At 39.2% G+C, this 24,853-nt stretch overlaps 1 protein-coding gene across 1 annotated transcript in view; it reads right to left on the bottom strand.

Annotated features, from left to right (window-relative positions):
* Positions 1–24,853, bottom strand: part of LOC144513029 (interleukin-1 receptor accessory protein-like 1) — a 216,443-nt gene that overhangs the window by 77,500 nt on the left and 114,090 nt on the right. The window contains exon 5 of the mRNA XM_078244090.1: positions 16,040–16,114. Within this exon, the coding sequence (XP_078100216.1) occupies positions 16,040–16,114 (75 nt within the window). The remainder of the gene's footprint in view (positions 1–16,039; positions 16,115–24,853) is intronic.

The following is a 24,853-nucleotide window of genomic DNA, read 5'->3' as shown; positions in this document are numbered from 1 at the left end:
TTGAACATAAGAAATCATGTGACTCATTAAATGGGTTGAACCAATACCATTATATTGTAAAATGAAACCAACCCCCATGGCCGATATAAAGCAGGCCTGCGGCTGTCGTCTACCCTTCTCTACTAAACTCTGCTTTTCATAGCTCTTCTGTGTGAGTGCTCGACACTGCTCCACTACACAACCTCTAATCCAGTGATTTTACACACACATTTACACTCAAAGCACCCCAGGAGGTAACGTGTATTCTCCACCAGACGTGGAATGAGTGTAGAGCAGCTGGCAGATTGACAGCTGTTGGATGAGCGTAGATATGCTTCATTATACTCCCTGACAAATATGATACGGAGATATAAAGATGCAACGCTGCTGTATATGCATGCAGCCGTCTCAATTACAGCGGAAACCCTGCAGAACCCACGAACACGTACGCACATCAACGGCACGATCCAATTTGATTCAGTGTTTGCCGATCGTGCCTTCGGGGGTGCGTTGGTTCTGCCTTTTTACTTGATGAGTCATCCACTTCGGTGGATAAAAAATTTAAAAATGACGTAGTGTTTGAGCGTGATATGGTGCATGCCCTTGATTTGTAGGCCCTCCAGAGAAGATATGCTTGTTTAAAGATGGGTTTCTTTAAGGGGAGCTCAGTGTGCAGTATGTGAAGGCTTCTCTTGGTCGGTTTGGTTCTTGGTTGGGCTTTTATTTCAAACAAAAGTCTGATCACTATTGGTGCATGTTGATAATAACGTGACTTCCATTCTAATGTAAGATCCCTAGAGCTTTGCCAAAAGTCCACCTTAAAACGGAATTAATTCAGTCAGTAGTTATGAACGGAAAGAACTTTTACCCAAGGCCAAACACTGATACACCAAGCCTTTAGCAAATATACTGTACCTGTAAGCGGACTCACTGCTATTGAAATGCTGTCGAGATAACCTTTTAACTATTAATTTGAATACTTGCAGTCAGTTCTGGTCACAGGTCTATGCTTATTACTGTAACACTGCCTAACCATGAGCATATTAATGTATTAAGTACAATACAAAGGAAGTGTTTGGACTGAGCGACCAGCAGTCATGCTTTCACCCTGGCAAACTTTCTAGTTCTTACTCCAACCTTTTTTTTTCCCCGCATGACTGACGTTTAGCTGACATTATTACCCACCTTTACAAAATCTGCACTAACATTAGCTGGTAAAGGCCAACTACAAATGTTAACAATCATGACATCCCGTCAGAATGTGTCTACTGGACATCCTGTCTAACAGAGAAAAATCAATACTGCAAAAGCCATAACTTATTGTCAAATTCTGTGAAACGTGGCCTTCTACTCTGTGTGTGTGTGTGTGTGTGTGTGTGTGTGTGTGTGTGTGCCTTTAAACCATGTTGGGAATACAGGAGTTGAAAATATATCAACACCCAACAAAATAGTGAACACTATAACATACCTTATTCAACAACAACGCACATATACTGTACAACATGCAAGTTAAACCACTGTCTGTTAGGGCCTGTAACTAACCTACTAAGCCTAGAATAAGCAACTATTATACAGGCCAAATTACAATTATTTTTAGATAGCATGCAAATTGGGACAAAGACAGAAAAAGCACATTTTCTATTTAAAGTCAAACGTGAAAAATATGTTACCATTCTCTAGTTTTAGTTTAATCCACAGCTGAAACATTCCCAAACCAATGCAACATTTATTCCTATTTGAGTAATATTTTCTAAAAGCCACAGTGCCCAGCTGTTTTAGGAACTGATGAGCCTTTTTTTTTTTTTTTTTATTAAAAATGTAATTGTGACCTGATGCGAATGGACTTGGAGTGCTACAGACAAGGTGTCAAAAAGAAAAGTATTAAATGATGCCTTATCTTTTAACTATAACTGCTGTTGGTTGAAAACTGCAACTGAAGTCCATGCTGGAGATTTTATACAAAATACTATAGGGTACTATACAAAATGTTAGAGGAAACCAGACAAGACAACCTGTGGTTCATGTTATTGTTAGGTTATTTTGTTAAATCTCTTTTAATGCCAGCTAACTGTACCTTCAATATGCACTGTGCAGCTGTATCATTGAAGGAAAAAATACATACAAAAGTAGATCAGACTTGGCGGCCTTGGGTCCCGGTGCCTGTGCCCAGTAATCCTTGTTTAATAATCCTTTCAATGTGTATACATGGCATTTTATTTTCTTGCTGCACAGGCCATCAATTTGGATTGGCACAAGCATCACATGCCATTGCTGTGTACTGATTTAAATTGTGTGAAAGCTGGCACACACTGGCACTGTACCCACAAACTCCAACCAATAAAGCCTACCATCAAAGGGCCTCTCTACTAATATTCTAATAATTAGGCTCAGGGCACTTTAGATGCCTCACAGTGCACATACATATATTAAGGAAGTTAAGATACTACTTAATGGTCTTCTCATTGTGTCAACAACTGACACAGAAAGTGATGCATTATGTTATTGTTTAGCAATGGTTAAGCAGCTACAAGTAGCATTGCACTATTATTCGGCATTCTATGCTGGAACTAGTCCAGCATGCAGCAATTGGACTCCATTATATTTAATGGAGTTTTCTGCACAACACTGATAATAATGTAAACTGTATTTAATGGTGACTAATGAACTATAAGAATCAACTGAACAAACACTGAGAGCAGAAATTAACATAAATTATTGTCTCTATTAGTCCTGTAGCAGCCATGTATGTAGCATCAACACAAAAACATAAAATGTTATGAGCATGAACATCAGTTGGCAAATCCACAGCTGCTCATAACACTGCAACTATACTGTACTTTGACATTTTTGTGTGAGGGCACACAAAATTTACAGTTGACAAGGGAAATTAGAAGTTTACATTGTTTGAGTATTGTTTTCTGCATCGACTAACTGTGTATGGGTACAGCTGTACCAGGTAAAGAAATGAAAGCACTAACACAACTGCCCCCATGGTTCACTTTTGCTGTGCTTATTTTACCCTTTTACACACTAAAAAAAGGGAACTAAAATATGAGTAAAAACACACATCTACAAAAAGCATAGAAACATACTGGCAAAGACGTAGGAATCTCTCTCTCTCTTATACACACGCGTGCGCGCGCACGCACGCATGCACACACAACAGACACTCTCCCTTTGCCTCCTGCTTTATTAGTTGATGAGTCATAGCTCTGGGTCTTCTAAACTGGGACAATACACACACACACACACACACACACACACACACACACACACACACACACACAGGGGTGGCTTGGCAGCAATCAACTTCACAGCCTAGAGACTCTGAAGCTGCCTGGTGTTGATAGGTTAGTGCTGTTTTTCTTTCACACATCCAAAAAAAACAAGTGTGTTAAATATCAATGCCACCTGCTTCTTCCATGAAATGGGCTAATTAGGTTTATCCAGAGAAAACCTTATTTATCTACTCGACCGAGCATTGAATGGAGACAGGTTATTGATTGTGCAAATGGACTACACTCAATATTAGGAGGTGGACCTAATATTTAGGCATAAATATCATGCAGAAATACATTTTCCCAGTGGCATCAATACAATCTGAATTTTGCTTGGTGATGCTTTTCCTCAAGGATTGATTTATTTATGATACTTTGATGCCACTTTCAATTTATAATCTGTGTCTGTAAAATAAAAAAACAAGATCACAGAAAGACAGCTTAGCCAAGTTTTACTTCTGCTTGCCAAATAAACAAAACTCAAGATCTTTGGAGTGGTTAAGGCTGTCTGCGCTGGGCACTTTTGCACTTTGACGGCCCTAAGTGGCAACGGGCGATAACTGTTTGAAGTTTTGAAAGTAACTAGGAATTCATTACCAAGTATGCATGTGGTGTCAGGAAGACGCACACTATACATATTTAGGTTTACTGTTCTTCTTGGCTGCTAGAGAAGGTGATGGTGGAGAAGAAAAAGCACATTGAGCCATCGTTGAGTTTGGTTTCTCTGTATATTTGCTCTTTGACTGCTGGTTGGGGGGAAAAGTTTTGTATTTTGTAACTAAGTTTTGATCTGTGTGTGTGAAATGTGACAGCGTCCATACTTAACAGCCAAGTCTGGATCCAAATAGATAGATAAAGCAAATTTACTGCATCTCAGATCCCACTAAAGTAGTGACTTATATATACATAAACATTTTACATCAAGAATAATACTTGCACTTACAACAAGAGCACAGACCCACTCAGGCAATCGGAGGAACTCAGCATGAGTGACAGCATTGGATCTGGATGATAATGGCTAGGGAACTGTATCATTATTTGTCTGAATATTATGAGTGTCAGAGAAGGGGAGAGGGAAAAAAAGAAGAGACAGTGAAAGTGTTAGACAAGTGAAGAAGTAGGGGAGAGACAGAATGAGCTCTTCCTGTCTGTTTTTATGTAACTGTGTTGCCAGTCTGTGTGCAAAGATGTAAATCTTCCTCAGTCATAAAAAAAAAAAAAAATCAAATCGTCAAAGAGTGCACAAAATGTTAAGTGATAGTCGGTGACTGAAAACTGGCAGGTTTAGCCCCGAGTGTTAGCGGGGGAGCGAATACTTGGACAAACCTAATGGAACCATCTGTATGTCACCATAACGATGATCTTTTGCTGACCTTAACCAAGTGGTTTTATTTGCCTATACTTACTTAAGGCTTACTTACTGAGGAAAGTGGTTTAACGACTTAATCCAAGACCTTCTGTCTTTTGTACGATTTAACATTTTGCAGTAGATCTGTCAGGGACATTAAAAACCTGAAAACACTGCATGTGATGGAACATAGAAAAAAGGACCAATCCAGTCCTGTTAGGGACAATTATATTTAAAAAAAGAAAGAAAATTCTGAAAAATCTGTTGTTGATGCCTTTCCACCAGCTACAGCAACTAATGGCACAAGGATCCACACATGCACAAGCCCTTTGAAAAACACTTTGTCTAAGTACGTTGCTGTCATAATTGAAATCAATATTAATACTGCGTCACTGCATGGAAGGATGCTCAATATCTTCTATCTGCCCTATGGCTGGCAGAGAGATTGAATAGCTTGGTCTGGTGTGGGTTTGAGAGAGGGAGGCTTCCATGTTACAGTTAGCAAGAGTCTTAGAGATTAAACCTGAGTGGCTGCCAATACAGCTGGCAGTGGCTATGGCTGTGGGTTCTCTCACTAGGAACCAAGGGGGAAAAAATGAAATCTTTACAACATATGATTTTCTGGGCACTTTGGTTTAATTGCTGGGGACATGTTTTTTTTGTTTGTTTTTTTTTACAATGTGTTAAAACTGTGAAGTAACTATTTTGAATTTCATATTGGCAAGTACATCTTGTGACTATCACCCAACATGCTCGGTGAGGAACTGCCTACTCATAAGCATTGTCCCAACTGCACTCTACTTTGATTACAGTGGAAACCTGAGTATACCTACAGTTGTGTTCAGAATAATAGCAGTGTGTTTAAAAAAGTGAATAATGCTAAAAATCCTTAGAATAGCTTTTAATTCCATAATATCAATGCATTGGGAACACTGCACATTCAATTCCAAATCAAAACATGACCAAAATTGACCAAGTTTGTGTTATACCTTTACAGAAAGTGAAGAAAAAGGAATATTAGGCTTTTCAAAATAGCAGTATTTGCATTTTTCTTTACAAACTCAAACATTTACTGTATAAACTGAAAAATGTCTCAAGGGTTTGCTTAACTTTGAATCACTGCACTAATATTTAGTTGCATAACCATCATTTCTGAGAACTGCTTCACATCTGTGTTGCATGGAGTCGACCAACTTCTGGCACCTGTGAACAGGTATTCCAGCCCAGGACCATTGAACTACATTCTACAATTCCTCTGCATTACTGGGTTTTGCCTCAGAAACAGCATTTTTGATGTCACCCCACAAGTTTTCTATGGGATTGAGGTCTGGGGATTGGGCTGGCCACTCCATAACATCAATCTTTGCTCGCTTACTGGTGTGTTTTGGGTCATTGTCTTGTTGAAAGACCCATTTCAAAGGCATTTCCTCTTCAGCATAAGGCAACATGACCTCTTCAAGTATTTTGATGTATTGAAACTGATCCATGATCCCTGGTATGCGATAAATAGGCCCAACACCACAGTATGAGAAACATCCCCATAACATGATTTTTGCACCACCATGCTTTACTGTCTTCACAGTGTACTGTGGCTTGAATCCAGTGCATGGGGGTCGTCGGACAAACTGTCTGCGGCCCCTAGACCCAAAAAGAACAATTTAGCTCTCATCAGTCCACAGAATGTTGCCCCATTTCTCCTTTGGCCAGTCAATGTGTGTCAAGTCCAGCAACCGTGCAGAGTAAAACCACACTATCTTTGAGTGAGGGGGTTTTTATGGAATCTTTTCTCCCACAATGCAACTTGCAATAAAATGCAACATAAAAGTGCACTAATATGTATTCTAAAGTAAGTAATCTATACTATGAACAAACAGTGCTATAGTAGTGATAATGTTTTGCATATAAAAGAATGCATTTGTTAACTCGCAGGGGACAATAAAAATATTCAGATGTATGTATGCATTGTATTTGCTCAATGATGGAGGTGGCTTAGATTTTGCAAATGTATACTGGTACAATTGTACAGCACAATTAACACCCTGCTCTATGCCCACATTAAACCTGGCACTTCTGACCCTGGGTTTTAAAAATGTCTCTCTGCATTTGAAAAATTAAAGAAGTGAACCTAAATTAAAGTAAAATTCCTGATACCCACTTTTTTAAAATATCTACAAATGCATAATTTGATGGCTAAAATACAGCATAACTGTTTAGCTGACCCATCTCTTTTCCCTTTAGAAAAACTATGAAATAGCTAAAACTATAAAATAGCTTTGAATAATGATATTGGAGAGAAAATAATTAAAAGGAAGAGAAAGGGAAAACAAGTTTGCTGACAGTCACAAGTTGTAACTGTTAACCCAAGGTTCACATCTTTACAATACTCCATGTTTATCTTTCTCTTTTTTTTAAACAAAGTTTCGATACAAAACAGAATTAATTAATTGGTTAAAAAAGAATGTAAACAGGGTAAAATATAAGTAAATACACTCTTAATTCCTGTTAACAGTGTTAAGAGCAAGGACATAATAACTACTAACAACACTTAACAGTGCAACAAAGTCGTCATAATGCATAAAAAGAAGCTGTATAGATGACATGGTACTGTACGAGGACAACACCACTATGTTCTATTATATCTGTTCTATTTTATTCTATTTTGGACTGGAGAGAGGTCAGGGCCTTTCTGAGCATGTCATTATCCCTCCCACTGCCTAGGAAGAAAATATTGTTTTTTTACCCAAGGTATAGAAACAAGGTGTTGCCTGACTCACAGTTATGAGACAAATATCCACCACATTTCATCTGACACAGTATTATTCTCTGTAGCATTACCGCCCACGGAGCAAACAGAGGACCACATCTGTAGATACAATGGACCAACACAAAGCAGACAAAAACTGTATCTGTTAGGAGAAAGACAAATCTGACCATATCAGATTGCTTTAGCACGTACAAACCCCCTGAGGTGAGTGTCAAGTGGTAAAAGATGCATAAGACCTTTGTCTGTGTGTTAGTGTAGAGTGTGAATGTGTGACGAACGCTGAACATTAGCTTGTGTTTCTGCCTGTTTGAAGAAGTTGCCTGTATGTGCACAAACATTTGGTGTATGTGTGTGTTTGTGCAGCAGCTGTATCATGTGTTCTTATGTGTCACTTGCTAAAGTTTGCTGCCACTGTCATCTCTCTCCCCTCCTGACTGTGATCCTGGCCCTTTTTCTGGCTAGACATCAGAGGCCGCTCTATCTCTCTCTGTCTCAAACACACACAATAACCCGTACACAATCAGAAGTTGGCCCAAAAGACCAATGTGAGACCAAAGGCAGTGCAGAGGGAGCATCGCCCAACCAAGGTCACGCTCCGGGCGGAGAGAAGACACTGTCATCTCTGTCCAACCTGGAAGCACAGTCACATAAACGAAGCCAGAAGGAAAACCAATATGGCCACCTGTTTGGCTGGAAATACAGCGAGGGCAAATTAGTTCAACCAGGCAACACACATGCATCGTCAAGGGAATGATGCTGAGGGAAAAGTTTGCAGGGTTTGCATTTTGGCTGTGGGTTTTGCTGTGGAACTTGGCTTTACAGGAGAGGCTGATGAATAAAATAAAAATGCAAGCTGCTCTGTTTCTCTCTGAATCATGAGGTCAAATAGCTCACCACAATCCCTGGATAAAATAAAACAGAAAAAAGGCATCCAACAACCTACGAAATTGGAATGAAAAGATTATCTTCGAGTCACCAGAGCAAATTAATGTCCCCTCCGCCTGCTAGCAGTTGAAGTTTTTGAATAGTGGCTCACAAAAGAGCAAGGTGACACTGCTGTGTTGAAGTTAAACTGAGGGCTACTCTAATGGCTGTAAAAATCACTGTGCTTAACTGCCACACTAAAAGATGCATTTCATTGTAAAGCAGGTGGCTCTTGGGTGCCAAGCTGTCCCACAGTGTTGAATGAGTAACTGAGTGAGTCTTGGCTGTTGGTAATCCATATGCCAGCGTTTGAATGAAGTTGACGATCAGACGGGGTCTATAGCTGCTATCTATAGTGCAGAAGCTAGGGATACATGACGGTACTGGAAAGAGATAAAGACATGGAAATAGTAGCAAAAATCCAGTGAGAACCCCCACAAATGTGCAGCTTTAAAGTTACACTGTGCTGAAACAAACCTAAAAGCACCAGAGTGACAATCACAGAGGAAGCGCCTGAAGGGGTTGTTGTACTGAAACATAAGGTCCTACACACACCGCTACTGCAGCATTGTCAGCCTGAATAGCACAGCTGTTAAATGTTAAACTGTGGTGAACTGCAACTTATAGTGTGAACCAAAGAAGCAGGCAGTGGCAGTGGTATCTCTCGTCTAAACGCTGTAGTGTAGCTACAAAGGTTTTTATCCTTTTCATTTAATTTCTTTGCAGCTTTTGACAGAAAATATCTCCAGATTATCTTGTAGAACCTGCTGCATGTTGTGACTTTATTGTTGAAACAACAATATACTGTAGCAACAAAGTGTAGAAGGCTGAAAACATGAACTTTCCAACCATGTTTATTGGATTTTATTAGACACCTAGATGTCTTTTCACCTGCAAATCACCAAGAGCATGCTGGGCTTTGCTTTATCGGCTGCTCCAACAACAAGTTTGGGCTGTCCAAATGAATTACGTTCATATTGGATGACTCTGCAGCGCACAATTTAGGCCCAGTGCCAATGTTCAGTGTGTGTACGTGGTGCAAAAGACTTTCTTGTGTCCTGTCCAACAACTAATTGATTTTCTTTTAACCATAACCACAATCTTTCCTTAACCTTCAGCACATTGTAGTTGTTATGCAAAATTATTGCAGAAGGAAATCATTTTAAAACTACTACCTTATATTGGCATTGAACTTTTTAAAATGTAATTTAAACTAATCCAATGGTTTGCAGAATTGTTCAAATCAAGGTTTATTCTGGAGATACGGTTTCTTTTTGAAAAAGTCACACTTAAGATGTTTCATGAACAGTCTGTTCTTGTGTCAGTGGGTTTGTAGCTCTCCTCAAACAGCTTTATAATCTATCGATCTGCAAAAATATACGAGTCTGACAAAGTTGTGTGATATTACAGAGTGCCTACATGCAGGTGCAATGCAGGAACACTTAAACATAAAAATAGAAAACAACAAACCAGACTTTCTCTAAACTACATGCCAAAGCCCAATTTATGATTAATAGATCTATCCAGAGATGGGAAGTATGGCTGGCACAGACAAGAGGCAGTATATCTTCATACTCAAGTGCCTTGGCCAGTTCTTGATGCTATTTTCTGCTAAGGAGAGCAAATGCCTTCAGCCATTTTTCCTCTTAGTTCACAGAGACAGGTACAAGGCTGCAGGTGGGAGCTGTTGACGGGAAGCAGAGTGAGGGAACAGTCAATGTAGGATAGCTTGACTTTTAAGTTCAATCACTATCCAAAATATGAGCATGATATCAGCCATGCAGTCATGCTCTGGTGAATTTCCTCCAAGTGTTGAGTAAACTTAGCCTTCTTCGGTCCATTGGGCCGATCAGGTCTCCTGAAGCGCTTGCACAGACTGTCCCCCTCATTACCGTACTTATGTAAAACACTAATGGGAGCATTCTTTTGCCAAGAATCCCTTCCAATCACCACCAACTCTCCCTATAATATGACAGTCACGATTTATGCTTCCATGCTGCAGGGCATATTAACCATTTGGGACAGTGTGCTGTCTTGTATCCACTTTCATCTGTAATAACTCTAGGTAAGACACCACCATATTTCATCCCCTCTGTGAATCTGAAATGATCTCACTCACTTTTTCTCCCTTGCTGCGAGTCTTTGCCCAAACTCCCCCTACCTTCATTTCTCTCTCATTCTGTTTCCTCCCCTCTCTTCATCTTTATCTCACTCCGTCTTCCCCTCCCCGCAGGGCCTCGACTCATCTGGAGGCTTGCCAGGAATACAGATACGATCACTCGCAGATGTACAATAACTTGAGGGGAATAAATATGCCCTAATTGAGAGAAATGATGTAATATTGATCCTGGGGCCTCTGAACCTTTGGCATCGATGGAGCGTTCTGCCGAGTCTGTGACATTTAGAGGGATGGCTGGCTGGTGTGTATGTGAAACAGAGAATGTGTGATAACGGGGATAGGTGTTACTGAGGCTGTGCTGTGTGAGACTTTCTTTTTCTTTGTGAAGCTAAAATGTGTCTCATGGTTCGATGAGAACTTCCAAGCTTAAAGCACGATGATGTTTGCCTGGCTGCAGAATGTACCGAATATTACACCGAGTTGCTGCATTGTATCGAGTGAGGCTTTCAATATGTGCTTGTCTGTACCTGTGCCATAAAGGCTGTTGAGTAGTTTTAACACTCAGGTTCCAGGCTGCCTTGGGGTTAAAGTGAAAAAAAATACAAGCAGCTTCATCTATGAAAAAAAGTGTCAATTCTGCACACATCCAAGCCAAGTTGAGCGTGTTTTAGGTTGAAATGTTTTATTGTAGCATTTTTTTTTAATTAGGCCCAATATTTCTAATTCTTGTGGCCGGTTAGCTCAGTTGGTAGAGCAGGCACAAATATATAGAGGTTTATTCCTCGATGCAGAAGGTCCAGGGTTCAAGTACAACCTGTGACTGTTTCCTGCATGTCTTTCCCCTCTCTCTCCCCTTTCATTTCTGAGCTGTCCTATCATTAAAAAAAATTAAATAATAAAAAAATATATATATTTCAGGAAATAAACTCGACTGTGCTTTCACACCTCTCCTGTCTGGCGCTGTTATACATACTGTATTTAATGCATTATGTAAAGCACTTTAAATTGCCTGTTGCACTATGTAAATAAACTTGCCTTGCCTAATACAAATTTAAAAAAGGTCAAGAGTTGAGTTTTTATGTAAATGAGAGAAACACCAAAATCAATATAAACCTCAAGTGATAATCATGTCTTCCTGACCCAACCTTTACATTCTTTCTCCAGCACTCATGGTATTTACCTTGAACATGATCTATCACACACGTCTACCTCGCTGTGGCATGGCGTGCCTTCATCCCACAGTAGGACAACAACATAAATCATTAAATATTGAAAATGGTGCCTAAATCAATGTGACAAGATCCCAAACATTACACTGGTAGAAGATCAAATCCATACAGCTACAGTAAGGAATGTGCTCCAGGATAATGGGATGATCGACATTCATAGATTGATAAAGTCAAGTAAAGGTTATACATTTCAAGACCATCTGTTGGACTGAGTTTCACCCACATTCTCACAGTGTGCTGAAAGTTGACATTTTGTCTGCTGTCTAAGTGCAGTTCATTATTTCTTCCTAATGGTGCTCTGTTCCTGCAGAGGCTGTAAAACACACACACACACACACACACACACACACACACACACACACGTAGAAATTTACAGAAGGATCTGGATTCGTCAAGTCTTAATTTGAAGGTTTCAATGTCAGTTACAAGAAAAGGGGGGTCTCATAGCAACCTGACCTGCCTCAGAATAACAGTATATTGATGTGCTAACCCTATCATTACCAAAGGACTGCAAATTCTAATTTTATATGGCTGCCGACTCCAAGTCAATTCAGGATAATGATGGCTTTGTTTTGAGGTATCCTCTGTTCATACTGTATCATTAAACAATGTAACTCCTTCCGATGAGTGACTGAAGACCAATTTCCAGTTTACTCTGTTATTATTCACCAACCAACAAATGAAGAAGCTCAAGAGAAAAGGTTGTTTGTTAGAGAAAAGGCTGCATCGAACAAAGGGATTTCCATGATGAGCCTGTGATACGGATTTTCAAACTATGTAATTAAAAGGACGCCTTTTGTATTACTTGGTGGCGGTTCAAAACTAATATGTTGGATCTTCTACTACTACTAAGATGACATACAAAGTCATTACTAATTTACTTGTAACAATACGCCTGATTCTGTTCTCATGATGCTACACTACAATGCCAAAAGTATGTGGACATCCTGACATCAAACCTGCATTTGGTCGTTGAACATTTCAAATCATATGCAGCAGCCTAAATGGAGTTTGTGTTTTGAGGTAGGGGTTGTATCTTTGACCATCGACCCTTTCATGTGTTCACAATTAGCTGCTGCGCTACTGCCCAGCTTTAACTTTAACTGAAAACAACAAATCCACTCCCATCCCCTAAAGGGTCCCAAAAGGCATTGTGGGAAACAAAGTAAATCAATAACTGACGCACAAGAGGACAAGAAAACAAGGCAGTTTTGGGGGAAGGAAATACACCAAAATAATCAATTCAATTACTCTAACATAATACAACTCTCGGGATGCATTGAATATTACAGATCAATAATGCATAACATTATGACAAAATGGTGGCTTCTTAAAACGTGAGAGCTAAAAAGTGTATTTTGGAGGAATTTTGCAAAGAGCCTCAGACACCATCCCCTTGTTTTCTCTCTGCTGCAATTTCAAAAAACTCGCTGCGGTGTCATAATGTCAAGTGTCAGGGGATGAAGTGTGATTTCTTGAGGAAGCAGGCAGTTGAAAGGGCTTGAAGTTTTCAGCCAATCAGGATCACAGGGGAACTTGTTGGATATTCCCAGAATGAACATCACAAACACAAGTGCCACAATGCCCGTGAATTCAATCTAACCCTGAAATAAAATGTCAAGATAGGTAGGCAAGTAAGACCGCAAGTGACACGTCAGCCCTGCATAAAAAAACAGCATTACAACAAATCAAACCTGACAGCAAAATAAAGGCTAAAGAAGCAGTGTGACTGGAGCTGTGATCCCTGGTTGTGTTGTGTTCAAAAACATAGAAGTGGCACAAACATGTTCATGCATTAAGGAAATAAATCACCCTGTTGTCAAAGTGTTTAGGGTTTAGAAATCGTACACATTAGCACTCTACGAGAAACGGACTTGCACTGCAGTTAGTCTGCTTGGCTTGACTGCAGACAATTATTCTACCAGTGCACAAGAGTGAAAGCAGCGCACATTGATCTGTCAGACTGTATTACAGACCCAAACTGCAACAGATCTGTCCCACAGAGAAAGCAGTGGAAAGACATGCCCACCGAGGGCTGAGAAGAGCATTTATACAACATGTTTTACATTTAATCAATTATAACTGAGGAACCTCATCCATTAGGAGACAAAATAGAGAGTGGGCCACGGACGATGAGTGCTGATTAATTGGGCCCCCCCCATTTACAGATTGCTCTGTTCATCCCTTGAGTTACATAACAAGAGCCTGAAAAGTGTCTCTCCACATTCGCCTTTCCCCCTCTCCTCTCGCTTTCTTCCTCTCACCTGCCTAATTAAGTGTCTGCTGTAGCCATTTATGCTTCTATATTTCACGGGAGAATGAATATTAAAATTCCGCCAAACCAGGCACAACCCTGAAAGGATGCGCTGTGTTTGACTGGGCTCTTTGTGGATGGCATGAAGCGCATGGTAGCCTAACACTGAGAGGAAGTGATAGAGGCTTGTACAGGCAGAGAATCAAGTACGTGTTCATATATTATGTACACAGAGGTGCTGACTCTGTGTAGAATATCAATGGGTGCAGAGGTGAAGGAGGAGCATAAAACAGTTTCTACTAATCCACATCCACTTCCAAATCTAAATCAAGAGGAAAATCCAATCTGATACAGTTAGGAGATGAAGGTCTGGAAAGCTAAAATAAATTATAGTAAAAAGTAAAGTTACAAAAATATATATTAACCCCAAAACAAGAAAAGCAGCACATTTATTTTCTTTGGACCATTATTTCCTGTTCTCTAAGCTATCAGGTAATGGATTTTGAAAATCACCATCATCCACTATCAAACACTTAATCAGATGAAAAAAGCCAGAGAGGCTTTTATCCATCATCAATTTAAAGCTACGATGATTTGCGCCTATTTTCTGATTGCCACCATTTACCTCTACAAGCCAGTTGTGTTCATCAGCCCATGACGAATTCACTTCAAAGGAAGCCTCCATCATGACCCATTTTCCCTTCCACCAACAGCTGAGCTATCGCCCAATAAGGCACAAAGCGGGAATTTTCCCATGAGCCCATGCATCAAAAGCTGGTAAGGCAAACGGAAGACTACAATTCCAAGGCAGCCACATGAGGCAGAATTTGAGGTAATCATTTAAAGTAATGCTAACATCATACATTTTTGGTAACGCAAAAGGTACCACTTTGATTCATTACTGACTCATTACAGCTGAACGAACACAAGCAGCATCCATGTTGCACAAGACAACAAAGTTAGATGTGATCAGTATACAATGACAAGGCACTCCACAGGATAGGAGGAAAAGCAGCGGACATGGCTTTCAAACCCACTGAGTTACTTTTTCATGCACAAATGTGTCGAATGAGTCATCCTGTTTTTCTTCTATCTAGATGAAAACTCAAGGTCCATTCATAAAAGGGCATAGTCAGAGAACAGACCTAATTGAAAATCCACTACTGAACACTTTGGTTACTTCAAGTCAGATCTGTGCAGATCCCAAACAAATTAAACTTAGAGGAAAGTATTTGAGATCAACAAAGGTCAACAAACACAAAACATTCCAATGCTAGCAACTAGTGTCAATGTTTTTGTCTTATTGGATTTGACTGAATTTGCACTTTTGGGGTTGAAATTACTATAACTCACATGGTAAATTCAGCATAATCTGTATATATCCACGGCAATAATTCCATTACTACAACAACACAGTCATACTAACCAATCTGCTGAGTGTACCAAAAATACAGTTTTCACTATATTATTATTATTTTTTTTGAATTTCAACTACTAAGTAGAACTTAATACTTCCTGCAGATGTTTTTCACTTCAAACACCTGCTCGGAAAGATGCATTATTCAACTTGACCTGCTGGAAGTGTTAAGTAGTAGTAACAGTGACAGAAAAAAACGTAGAAGCAATTTTAATCAGTTAGTGCTTCAAAACAGTTTTTCTTTCAAAAAGAGAAACTAGGAGCAACAGAGAGGTGAGTATGACATGACTGTGTTGTCTTTATCATTTCAGGATAATCAGCACTAATTCTATTAGTACAACAGGTAAACCCGGAGGATATGTTGAGTTTGCATTAACAGCATCAACAACAAATTAAAATGGGAAAAGGAGGACTCCTACTAAAATATGATAAAGTACTGTATAGCTATGTATAAAAACAGTGGAAATTAGAATGGAGGCCTGCCATTTTGACCCCAATATTTCCACCGTATATGCACAGCAAAGTAGGATTGAACATATTGGTCAAAACAAAGCCACGGTTAAGTAGAACGGGACCTACTTTGAGGGAACTGGCTTTCATCGTAAGTAATCTAGAAATTTGAAGCAATGCCATTGTGAGGATCATATGCCACAAGCATGACACAACGCGTTCCATCGACGGATAGAAAACAAGCTATCAGTGTGGGGAATGAAATGGGTCTCCTTACCTATTGCCATCTCTATGACGCTCATTTGGCTCTCCGAGGGGGAAAGGATTTTTGGCGGCTTGTCTGTCAGGGGAGCTGCGAGAAGACAAACAGAGAGAAAAGGAAGAGCACATTAAATTTCACATCTTTCTCCCTCATGGACAGTGGGAGTATGATTTATTCATTAAAGACCACAATAAAGGCTGCATTAAGATGGGAACAAATACATGGAAATACAACATTTAAAGAGTGGAAAGAGAAGAAAATGGATGAATTACTGTGACTCAGAATTACCCATTCAAAGCTTTGAACATCAATGCACATGTTTTCAAAGAAGCAGCTGCTTCAATACTAATGCTATTTGTTCCTCGTCAGAAAGAGTGTGTAAGTGATGATATGGCTTTGACATGGACTGCATATACAAACTGTGCTGTATATACAGCAGCTGTGTAACTAGTCAACCATTCCTGAATATCCAGTATACCCTAAGGTAAAAATCCTTTACAGCTGCAGTGGGCATGGGAAGGTTAAGAGCTGCAGCAGGAGATGCAGTATTTTCAGCTGTGTACAGCTAATATGATTGAAAAATGAGAGTTTCTTGAAATATAAATGCTTACGGTATCTATTATAATAACATGAATAATTATTTGTTTTTAAATTAAAAGAAAATGTTCTGCACAAGCAATGTCGTATACATTGTGAAAGCGGTTTGCTGATTTAAAAAAAAAAAAGTGTATCACAGTTCCATTAGAACAGCCTTCGTCCCAACGCCCTTCCAAAATACACCAACTCCAATTAGACAGCTGCTGAGTAACAAAAGACTTGCACTCATTATAATGATTCCCTAATTGGTTCTGGTCTTCAAAGTGGCATCAGAGAGGTTTTCTATCTGTGCATGCTTGGAAATACTCAGAGGGACGAGGCTTGTTTCAGTACAAATGACTTGTGGTTTGACTGGAGCAGTGATCGCTGAGCTGAACCTGGAGAAAAGGAGCAGAGTTTCAGCGACAGAATGGAGGAAGGTTTTCAAAGTTCACATTGAAAAACACGGTTCCTCCATACTCCAGTTATCTGGTAATAACTTATCAAAGCAGATATAAAGCCTTCTTTTTCAATGAGCATTTCAAGCACCATTTGGCCTTAATGTTTGTGCAATACATGGCAGCTGAGAGTTTTATGATGCAACTGCAAGACCTTTGAAATTCACTTTTCCACTACTAAGTGTGTGATTCTGTAGGCGAGATTCAGCAATTTAAATTATTTAACTATTATGGCTTTAATTGCATTTTTTCAAGGACAGCTAATTCATATCTCAATCTTTGTAAAGACTACATGCAGATTTACATTTGACCATTTTTCTGTTCTGCCACGTTCTAAGAGTCGAAGTTTGAGCAACCTGGTTACAGGAAAAAGAAACCAACATCATGTTACTTCTGCCTTTGCTTCTGACAATAATTAGCACTGCTGCTAGAGGTTACTGTCAGGTAAACCTAAACATAGGCCATTTCAAGCATTTCAATAAAAATGTTTGCCTCTAATTGATTAGCTTGATTTCATTTTTAGATACAATGAAATAGTAGCAGAAGATGTTGAGACTTGTAGCTCTGCAGAAAAACAAACCATTTTAAAAGCATTTTCTTCAAGAAACACCGCAATAAATATAAGAAGTCTGATGAACATGTCTGATGAGCCAATAAACTCAAAATGTCAAACGCTATTGGTGACATATTAAAAAACACAAGGGACCACATACAGTGTGTCCTCTGTTGGTACCAGCTCTTGATTGATTTGGATGCACTTATTTCAAAAGGCACTCAATATTTTTAGCCAAAGAACTTTCCTTCGGTCATGTCCACTCACCAATAAAGGAACCCTTCCATTGTTCTGTCCAATCAACTGACCATACTGTTGTTTTAAATAAAGGCTTATGCAATTTGTGGAGTGGGCTGAAAAGCATGGGGAAAATGCCAATATTGGCTGATTAATCACAAATTCAAAAAAGAACCATAGAAAACAATGCCTTTCCCTGTGCCTGGCGCAGTTTAATGCCGTGTAAAGAAATCTCATTCCCATAATTCCCTTTTTCTTGATTAAATATGCGTAGACTATTTTGTTTCATTATGACTTTTTCAACTCTGATGGTTTGTCTTACACAAATAGTGCTGAATTTGAAGAGAGAAAATGGTGCACGGTCAGGGATGTGGCTGCATGTATTTATAGTAACATGAAAAGAGAGCTCAGCTGGGGATACAAACATCAAACATGGAGCCACAACTCGTTGCCTATACTGTTAAAGTGAGTTTCAAAGTTTTACATTATATATTTGCGTTAATGATTTCCTTCTTTTTGTTTTTCTGTGTGTGTTCTGTTAAGCACTTTGGATAAACTATGTTGTGTTTAAAGTGCTATATAAATAAAGTTTTACATTTTGATTTGATAAAACAAAAACACAGAAAATGCAATAGCATAATTGTGATAATTACCCAAATCCAACTAGGATCCAAATATATGTGCAACTGCAGTACTGTCAAATGTATGTCAAATGGACATATTAAATCACTTATTCTCTAACTGTTGGCGATTTTGTTGGCCAAGTGTTATGCATTATAGTAAAGCAGTGCTGGCACATGCCTCCAGTCATACCTGGAGGTACTGTAGGAAAGCATGATAGTGTTTGAAGTTACACAATTAAACTGCTAGGATGTTAAAAACAGGAAAATGGAAAAAAGTTTAACACCGCTCCTTGTGACAATACCTAGATATTTAGTCATGTGCTATTAATACAACACGACTTAACACAGCACATTTTTGTTCTCAAAACCAACTGGTCTCTGATACTATATATGCAAATGGAGAGAAAAATCTGAGGCATGAAAGAGATCTAAAATTTATTTTAAAAGGTGGAGCTATCACCCCAACACAAATGCATCATATTTACCTACTGGACAAAGATCCAAGGAAACATTTTGTCCATTATAGTATAGTCTGGAGGGGATATTTAACTGTTTTATTGTAACTTCTAAAGTCAATATATTTAAAATATATTCCTACAGCAATTTGATATTTCTCTGTCATCTGCACTTTATCCAATTGTATCCCTTTTTGGGGCTTCTTCAAATTTAATTTTTACCTTTATTGGACAGTTCATAGTATAGAGGCAGACAGGAAATTAGAGAAGGGATAGATGGGCATAAAATGCAACCAAGGTCCCCGGCCTGAATCATACGGTTATACGGTATGTGCCTTGACTATTTGGCTACCGGGGCACCCCCAATTTTATCTTTAAATGTGGACCTGCACAAACGGGAGCTTCTGCTAAGACCACAGGGAACACACACTACTGCTGCCTTTTTACCACCTTGAAACTGAGTCTCCTATGTCCTTTGACTGTGACAACTCCCAACTCCAGAATTCCATTTGAGCGAACAGGATTAATCTATTGTGTCTCAATTAAAAGGGCATGGCAGTCTGCTCACTGTGGTAGCCTCACTTTGCAATTTAAGCGGACAATCAGGAATATAGACATTTGAAATGTTTGATATGCAGGTTGCAATGAGCCAGTTGAAGGTGAAATCCCAATCCTGGCAGGTAATCAACGTTCAGGCACATTTTTTAATAAGCTCAGTTTAAAGGTAACAAAGTAGGAGAAGGCTGTTTAACTCTAGCATGAATTCTGCCTTTATATCCAAATCAAGGGCATGCTGCTGATGTGCTGTTTGTCAGTGGGATTCTGCCATGCTGGAAGGCACGTGAACTCACACAGACACACACAGATTTGAGATGCATTACTGAAACTGGCTGGTCTTCATCTACAAAACCACAACTCTGTGGTGGGTTATCATGAGCGGGGGCAGGCTTTTCGCTGAGGGGTGAGAAACACATCCAGGCTGACCTGCTTCCCTACACACAGACACACAAACAGTATTACACACACATTAAAGCAAACATAAACATTGAAAGTCCTGACTTCGGTATCAGCTGGGGAGAAAATCTTTAAAGTGTCCCTCACAGGCCCTTTGATCTACTCTCGCTGTGATCACATGATGATGGATGGGGGGATGGAGTAATGAAAAAAACACCTTGTTCTCTCCCATTAACTCTCACATCGCCTTCTCTCCCTCTCCTATCTGTCTGTCGCTCGCTCTATGTCTTTGTCACTCTGTCGGTCTGTTTCTGTCGCTCTCAGGGTTGAGAGAGAGAGGAAAGATGAAAAAGGAGGGAGAGAGTGAGGGTTGTGGTCCGCTGTTCACACCTCATTAAAGACCACTTCAGCAGACATAGATTAAGAGAGGTGGTGTGTGTGTGTGTGTGTGTGTGTGTGTGTGTGTGTGTGTGAGTGTGTGAGTGTGTGAGAGCTTAAGATCGTTAAAGGAAAGAAGCAGTGTGAGTTCCACAGAAGAAAATAAATGAAAGCAGTTTTAGAGCAACTTGAAAGGCAAACCTTGTTAGTCATACACACTAAAAATAAAAAATATATATATTTTTTTTTAACATCTTGCTAGGAACAAAATTCAACTCTTGTGTTTCTGATTCAGTTTCTTCAGATGAGAAATCACAATCAGACTGACGTAAAAATCCTTTGCCTGAAGATTTTCTTTCTTGAATGTCAATCATAAACAGTGCCTTGAAAAGATGTAAGACTTATTAAATACTAATGTGGTAAAATATTTTAGCATTTCATAGGAACATTGTGAAATTTGCTCATAAGAAACCAGTGATGATAAGCACTAAATAATAAGCAGAAAAGAAAACAGCAGTATTGATGCCATTTCCACCAGGACAAAAGCTTCCATAAGAGTATAGAAGGCTTGATTCAGATAATAGTGTCCGAAAAATGGTAAATACTTCAAATACTGCTTTGTTTTTGTATATATTGTCCAAAATCACAACAAGATGAAGTAAGATGTGCAGCTGGATAAATAGAAAATTGTCCAAACTTTTATTTTGAAGAAATAATTTGAAATCGACTATCAAATCAAAAAGAGGGGCTTTAAAAAATGCCTATATTAATGAGCTTTAATGATTTAATTAAGTTGTAAACTCATCACTGAATTCAAAAGAAGGCAACAGCTGGTCTAACTTCGAACTAAGTATGTAGTATTAAATTGGTCGGTTTCATAATTCATACATTTTTCACTTCAGAATAAAAACACCCCAGCTAATATATTAGAAAATATTTAAGTGAATCTGTGAGACAATGCGAGACTTGAGGACTTTTATGTGTTGGATAAGTTGGCAAGAATGTCAAACTGGACTTTAGCCGAAGGGAACTGGGAAGGAGAAGAAATTTGTCAGCAGCTGTCAGGGACTGTTACAGTTATGAAAAAGTAACTGGCTTCCTCAGGGCAGAGGGGATAAATTGTCCCAATTCCATATAACCAGCAAACTGAACTCAATAAGTCACTTTGTCAAATATAGTTTCTGCTGGTAAATAATGATGATCAAAAGGAGGTTAAATGACTATGAAAACACTAAAAGGGAACAATACTTTGGGTCAGTTGATGGAATTAAATGCTAGTAGTTATTGCACATTGTGTACTTACTGTGCTGTTTTTGGAAGTATATTGTATTTTTGAGAGGCTGTCATCAAGCACTTCCACGGTTTTATTGTGCAGTATTCTTTTTCACGGCTAAATATACAGGTGAATAGACTAGAAAAATGCCATTGTAAATTCTTAATGTGACCCCACCTGAAGGAAAAATTGCTTTCATTACCACACAACAGAACCGGTGCAATTTGCCTTCAGCAGACAGAATTCACAAGCAGCAGTGAGTGCACAAAATGTGCAGACCAGTCAGATATACAGGACAGTTCCGTGTTAATGAAAACAATGATGCTGCTGTTGCCTGTGATGGTGCTGTGTGGGAGTTAACATTTATAGTAGTGGCAAAATTTGATTTCAGTTATTTTAGTGGAAGTACCTTGCAGCCCTGAAACATCTGCCTGAGGCAAGCAGGTGAAATGGAGCAGAGTCAGGATGAGTGCAGTCTTGGATGATCTCTCTGATGAAGGAGATGGTGTTTAACTACAAGAGGTTAATATATATATATATATAACGGACGTACTGTATTAGAGACCTGGATTTTTTTTTTTATTTCTTCAGAAGCTCTATTATTGAGCAATGTGAGGATTCTTATTGAGGAAATCATTTCTATCGTTTTCCCTCTCCAATTGGTGTAATAGCAGCATCGCAGGTGGGACAACAGTGTTGTTCAGTACTGTACAGTAACCCTAAAAACAACATTTAATCATTTTATGAGATTATATAATATAATTATATATTATAATAATTAAAGTAGTTGCATGTTTTTCACTTGTTTGTAAGCTTTTGTTACTACCATTCTGAGGCTGTGCATTGAGGGTACTGTGATGACCCAACCTCTCAGAAATGGACAGGCTTGTACAGACGTGTCACAAAATGCTTTGGAACAAAAAGTTACTGGATTTATTGCTTGTCAGCTGCCATTCCACCTCATCCTCAAACCCCTTGGTCCACTGCTTTGTGACATTGCAGGTTATACTGCTGGTAGTATCTATGGCCACAAACGCGGTCAGCAACATTACGAGTCAATTGTAGCTTTCAAATAATGCTCCGTTGTCTTTGAGGGCACTATCGTGGGCCCAGTAAAGTCTCTCCACACTATTGCATTCCCAACACAAGGCTGTCAACAAGGCAAGATGCCTCCATGGATTCATGTTTTTTACGCCAGGCTACTACCCAAAGTCAAGTTGATGTTGAACTGGTTCCTATCTACCTGCTGAGATGTCCTTCTACACACCACTGCTGTACAGTGTTTTCATTTGCACTTTCAAATATCTTCTTCTCTGACCTTGCTTCCCAATTTCACCTATAGGATTGCTCCAAACTGCTTCTACAGTATACACTTAGGTGAAAACACCAGGCGTTTCAGAGATGCTGCAAAACGCCATGTCTGGCACTAACAGTCATACCATGTACTGCAGATCAAAGTCTGTCTCGCCCATTCTAATATGTAGTCGAAATGTAACTGAGCCTTTGTGTGCCTTGTTGAGTTGCAGCCACTTGTTATGATGGATATTTCTGAGGTGCAAAAGACAAATCTTTTATCCGAAAGAGGATGCTGCTTGTTAAAAATGAGCTAGATTCTCTGAGAGACTCCTTCGAGCTGAAATGGTGATCTTTGAAAAATATACTACTGGAAAAAAAAAAAAAAACCCTAAAGAAATGACTCCTCTCTGAGGACACTTGTTGGAAAATCCCAATATAGAAACCCTGAACAGAACATAATACGATATATTTCCTTATTGAAAAAATGTGTTGTTTTAGAAGATCCATCAAAACAATTGAATATAAGAGGGCTAAAGGATGGGACAATACATTCAGGGGAAATCACATAACTGCAGGCATTGGGAATAGCTAGAGCGACTTCACTCTCCAGTGAACTCTTTTGAAAAAGAAAGGCACTCCGCATAATTGCTCACCATGCTCATATATAGTACACTAACATTTTTGCTGTAATGAGATGTCTTTCTGAATCTGATGCATACTTTTTGAACCTTGTGCCACTGTAAACATTTGCACTGCCGGAGAAAACCTGTCCACACATGGATCATGTGCGACTAATCATGCATGGCTAAGAAAGAGTTGCTTGTTAATTAGAGAAGCATGTACTAATAACTCACCTGTTTCTAAGCGGGGGCCACCCGCCTCAGAAACGTGTTATTCACGCGAAGATAAGGAGGGTGGGAGGGATGGGGATATGTTTCAAGCGGCCTGGCCTAAAATATCTCTGAGGGGAGGAGTTGAGAATGAGTCAGAGAGGAAGGAGATGGTGGTGAAAAAGAAGTGGAGCTGAAAGAAAGCTTGGGGTACTATGTGAGAAGGGTTGTGTGGCAGATAGAGTGGGAGAGGGAGCTGAGGAACGACAGAAAGGAAAAAAATTGTACATGAGAAACGTGAAGATGCTGTCTGCTACTTCACAGGAAAGTGTGTGCGTGTGTGTGTGTGTGTGTGTGTGTTGAGAGACAGTTTGGGTTATTGCTTAGGCGAGAAAATGCTTAGTGATGGAGGTTGAATTAGGAAAGCGAGCTGGGTTAACACGTTGCTGATTGTTATACCCAATGGCCTCGTATCTCAAGCAACCCTTTTAAAGTAGGGTGAGTAAAAGTTTTAAACACTTTTTTGATTCCGTAGACGTGAAATCTCTTCTTTTTTTGCACGAGGTTGCACATGACTTGTTGCATAGCAACAGATACATGTGATTGTGTGGAGGACACGTGTTAAGTGTCACTACTGTACGAGATGCTAGTTTGACACAGGTCCTTGCATGGATCATAAATCACATACAGTATGATTACATGACACCATGTTGAGTGCTTTCCTTTACACATCGGACTTTTGACTGAGGCTTAAAGGCCAGCTGGCCTTCATTAATGATGACAAGGCAGCAGGTGTGATGTTGAACTCTACATGCAGGTTATCAAACATCCTGGATGATTCATGGTCTTTAGATGAAATCCAACATTTCCACATGAAATATATAGGTTTACACACACGACACATCAATTTTTTTACCTTAAAGCTGAGATGAAATGAAAAATGCCTTAACCCTTTTAGATCACATCCCCGGTAATATTGTGCACCTATCTAACAATATATGCCAAACAAATTACAAAAAATCTATTTCTTTGTATTTTTTTATATCAAAATCCAATGATATTTTCTTCCTGTAAAAGAAAAAAAAAAATCATCTTTGCTTACTTAAGCTGGTACCAACCAATTTCAACCAATAATAACATGACATCCACCTGTCAATCAATCTGTTACTGTTAGGGGACAGAACTACAGATACATT

The sequence above is a fragment of the Sander vitreus genome, chromosome 24 (assembly GCF_031162955.1).
Source record: "Sander vitreus isolate 19-12246 chromosome 24, sanVit1, whole genome shotgun sequence".
NCBI classification, from domain to species: Eukaryota; Metazoa; Chordata; class Actinopteri; order Perciformes; family Percidae; genus Sander; species Sander vitreus.
Note: the sequence above shows the minus strand (reverse complement) of the source record. Positions and strands in the feature narration are given on the sequence as shown.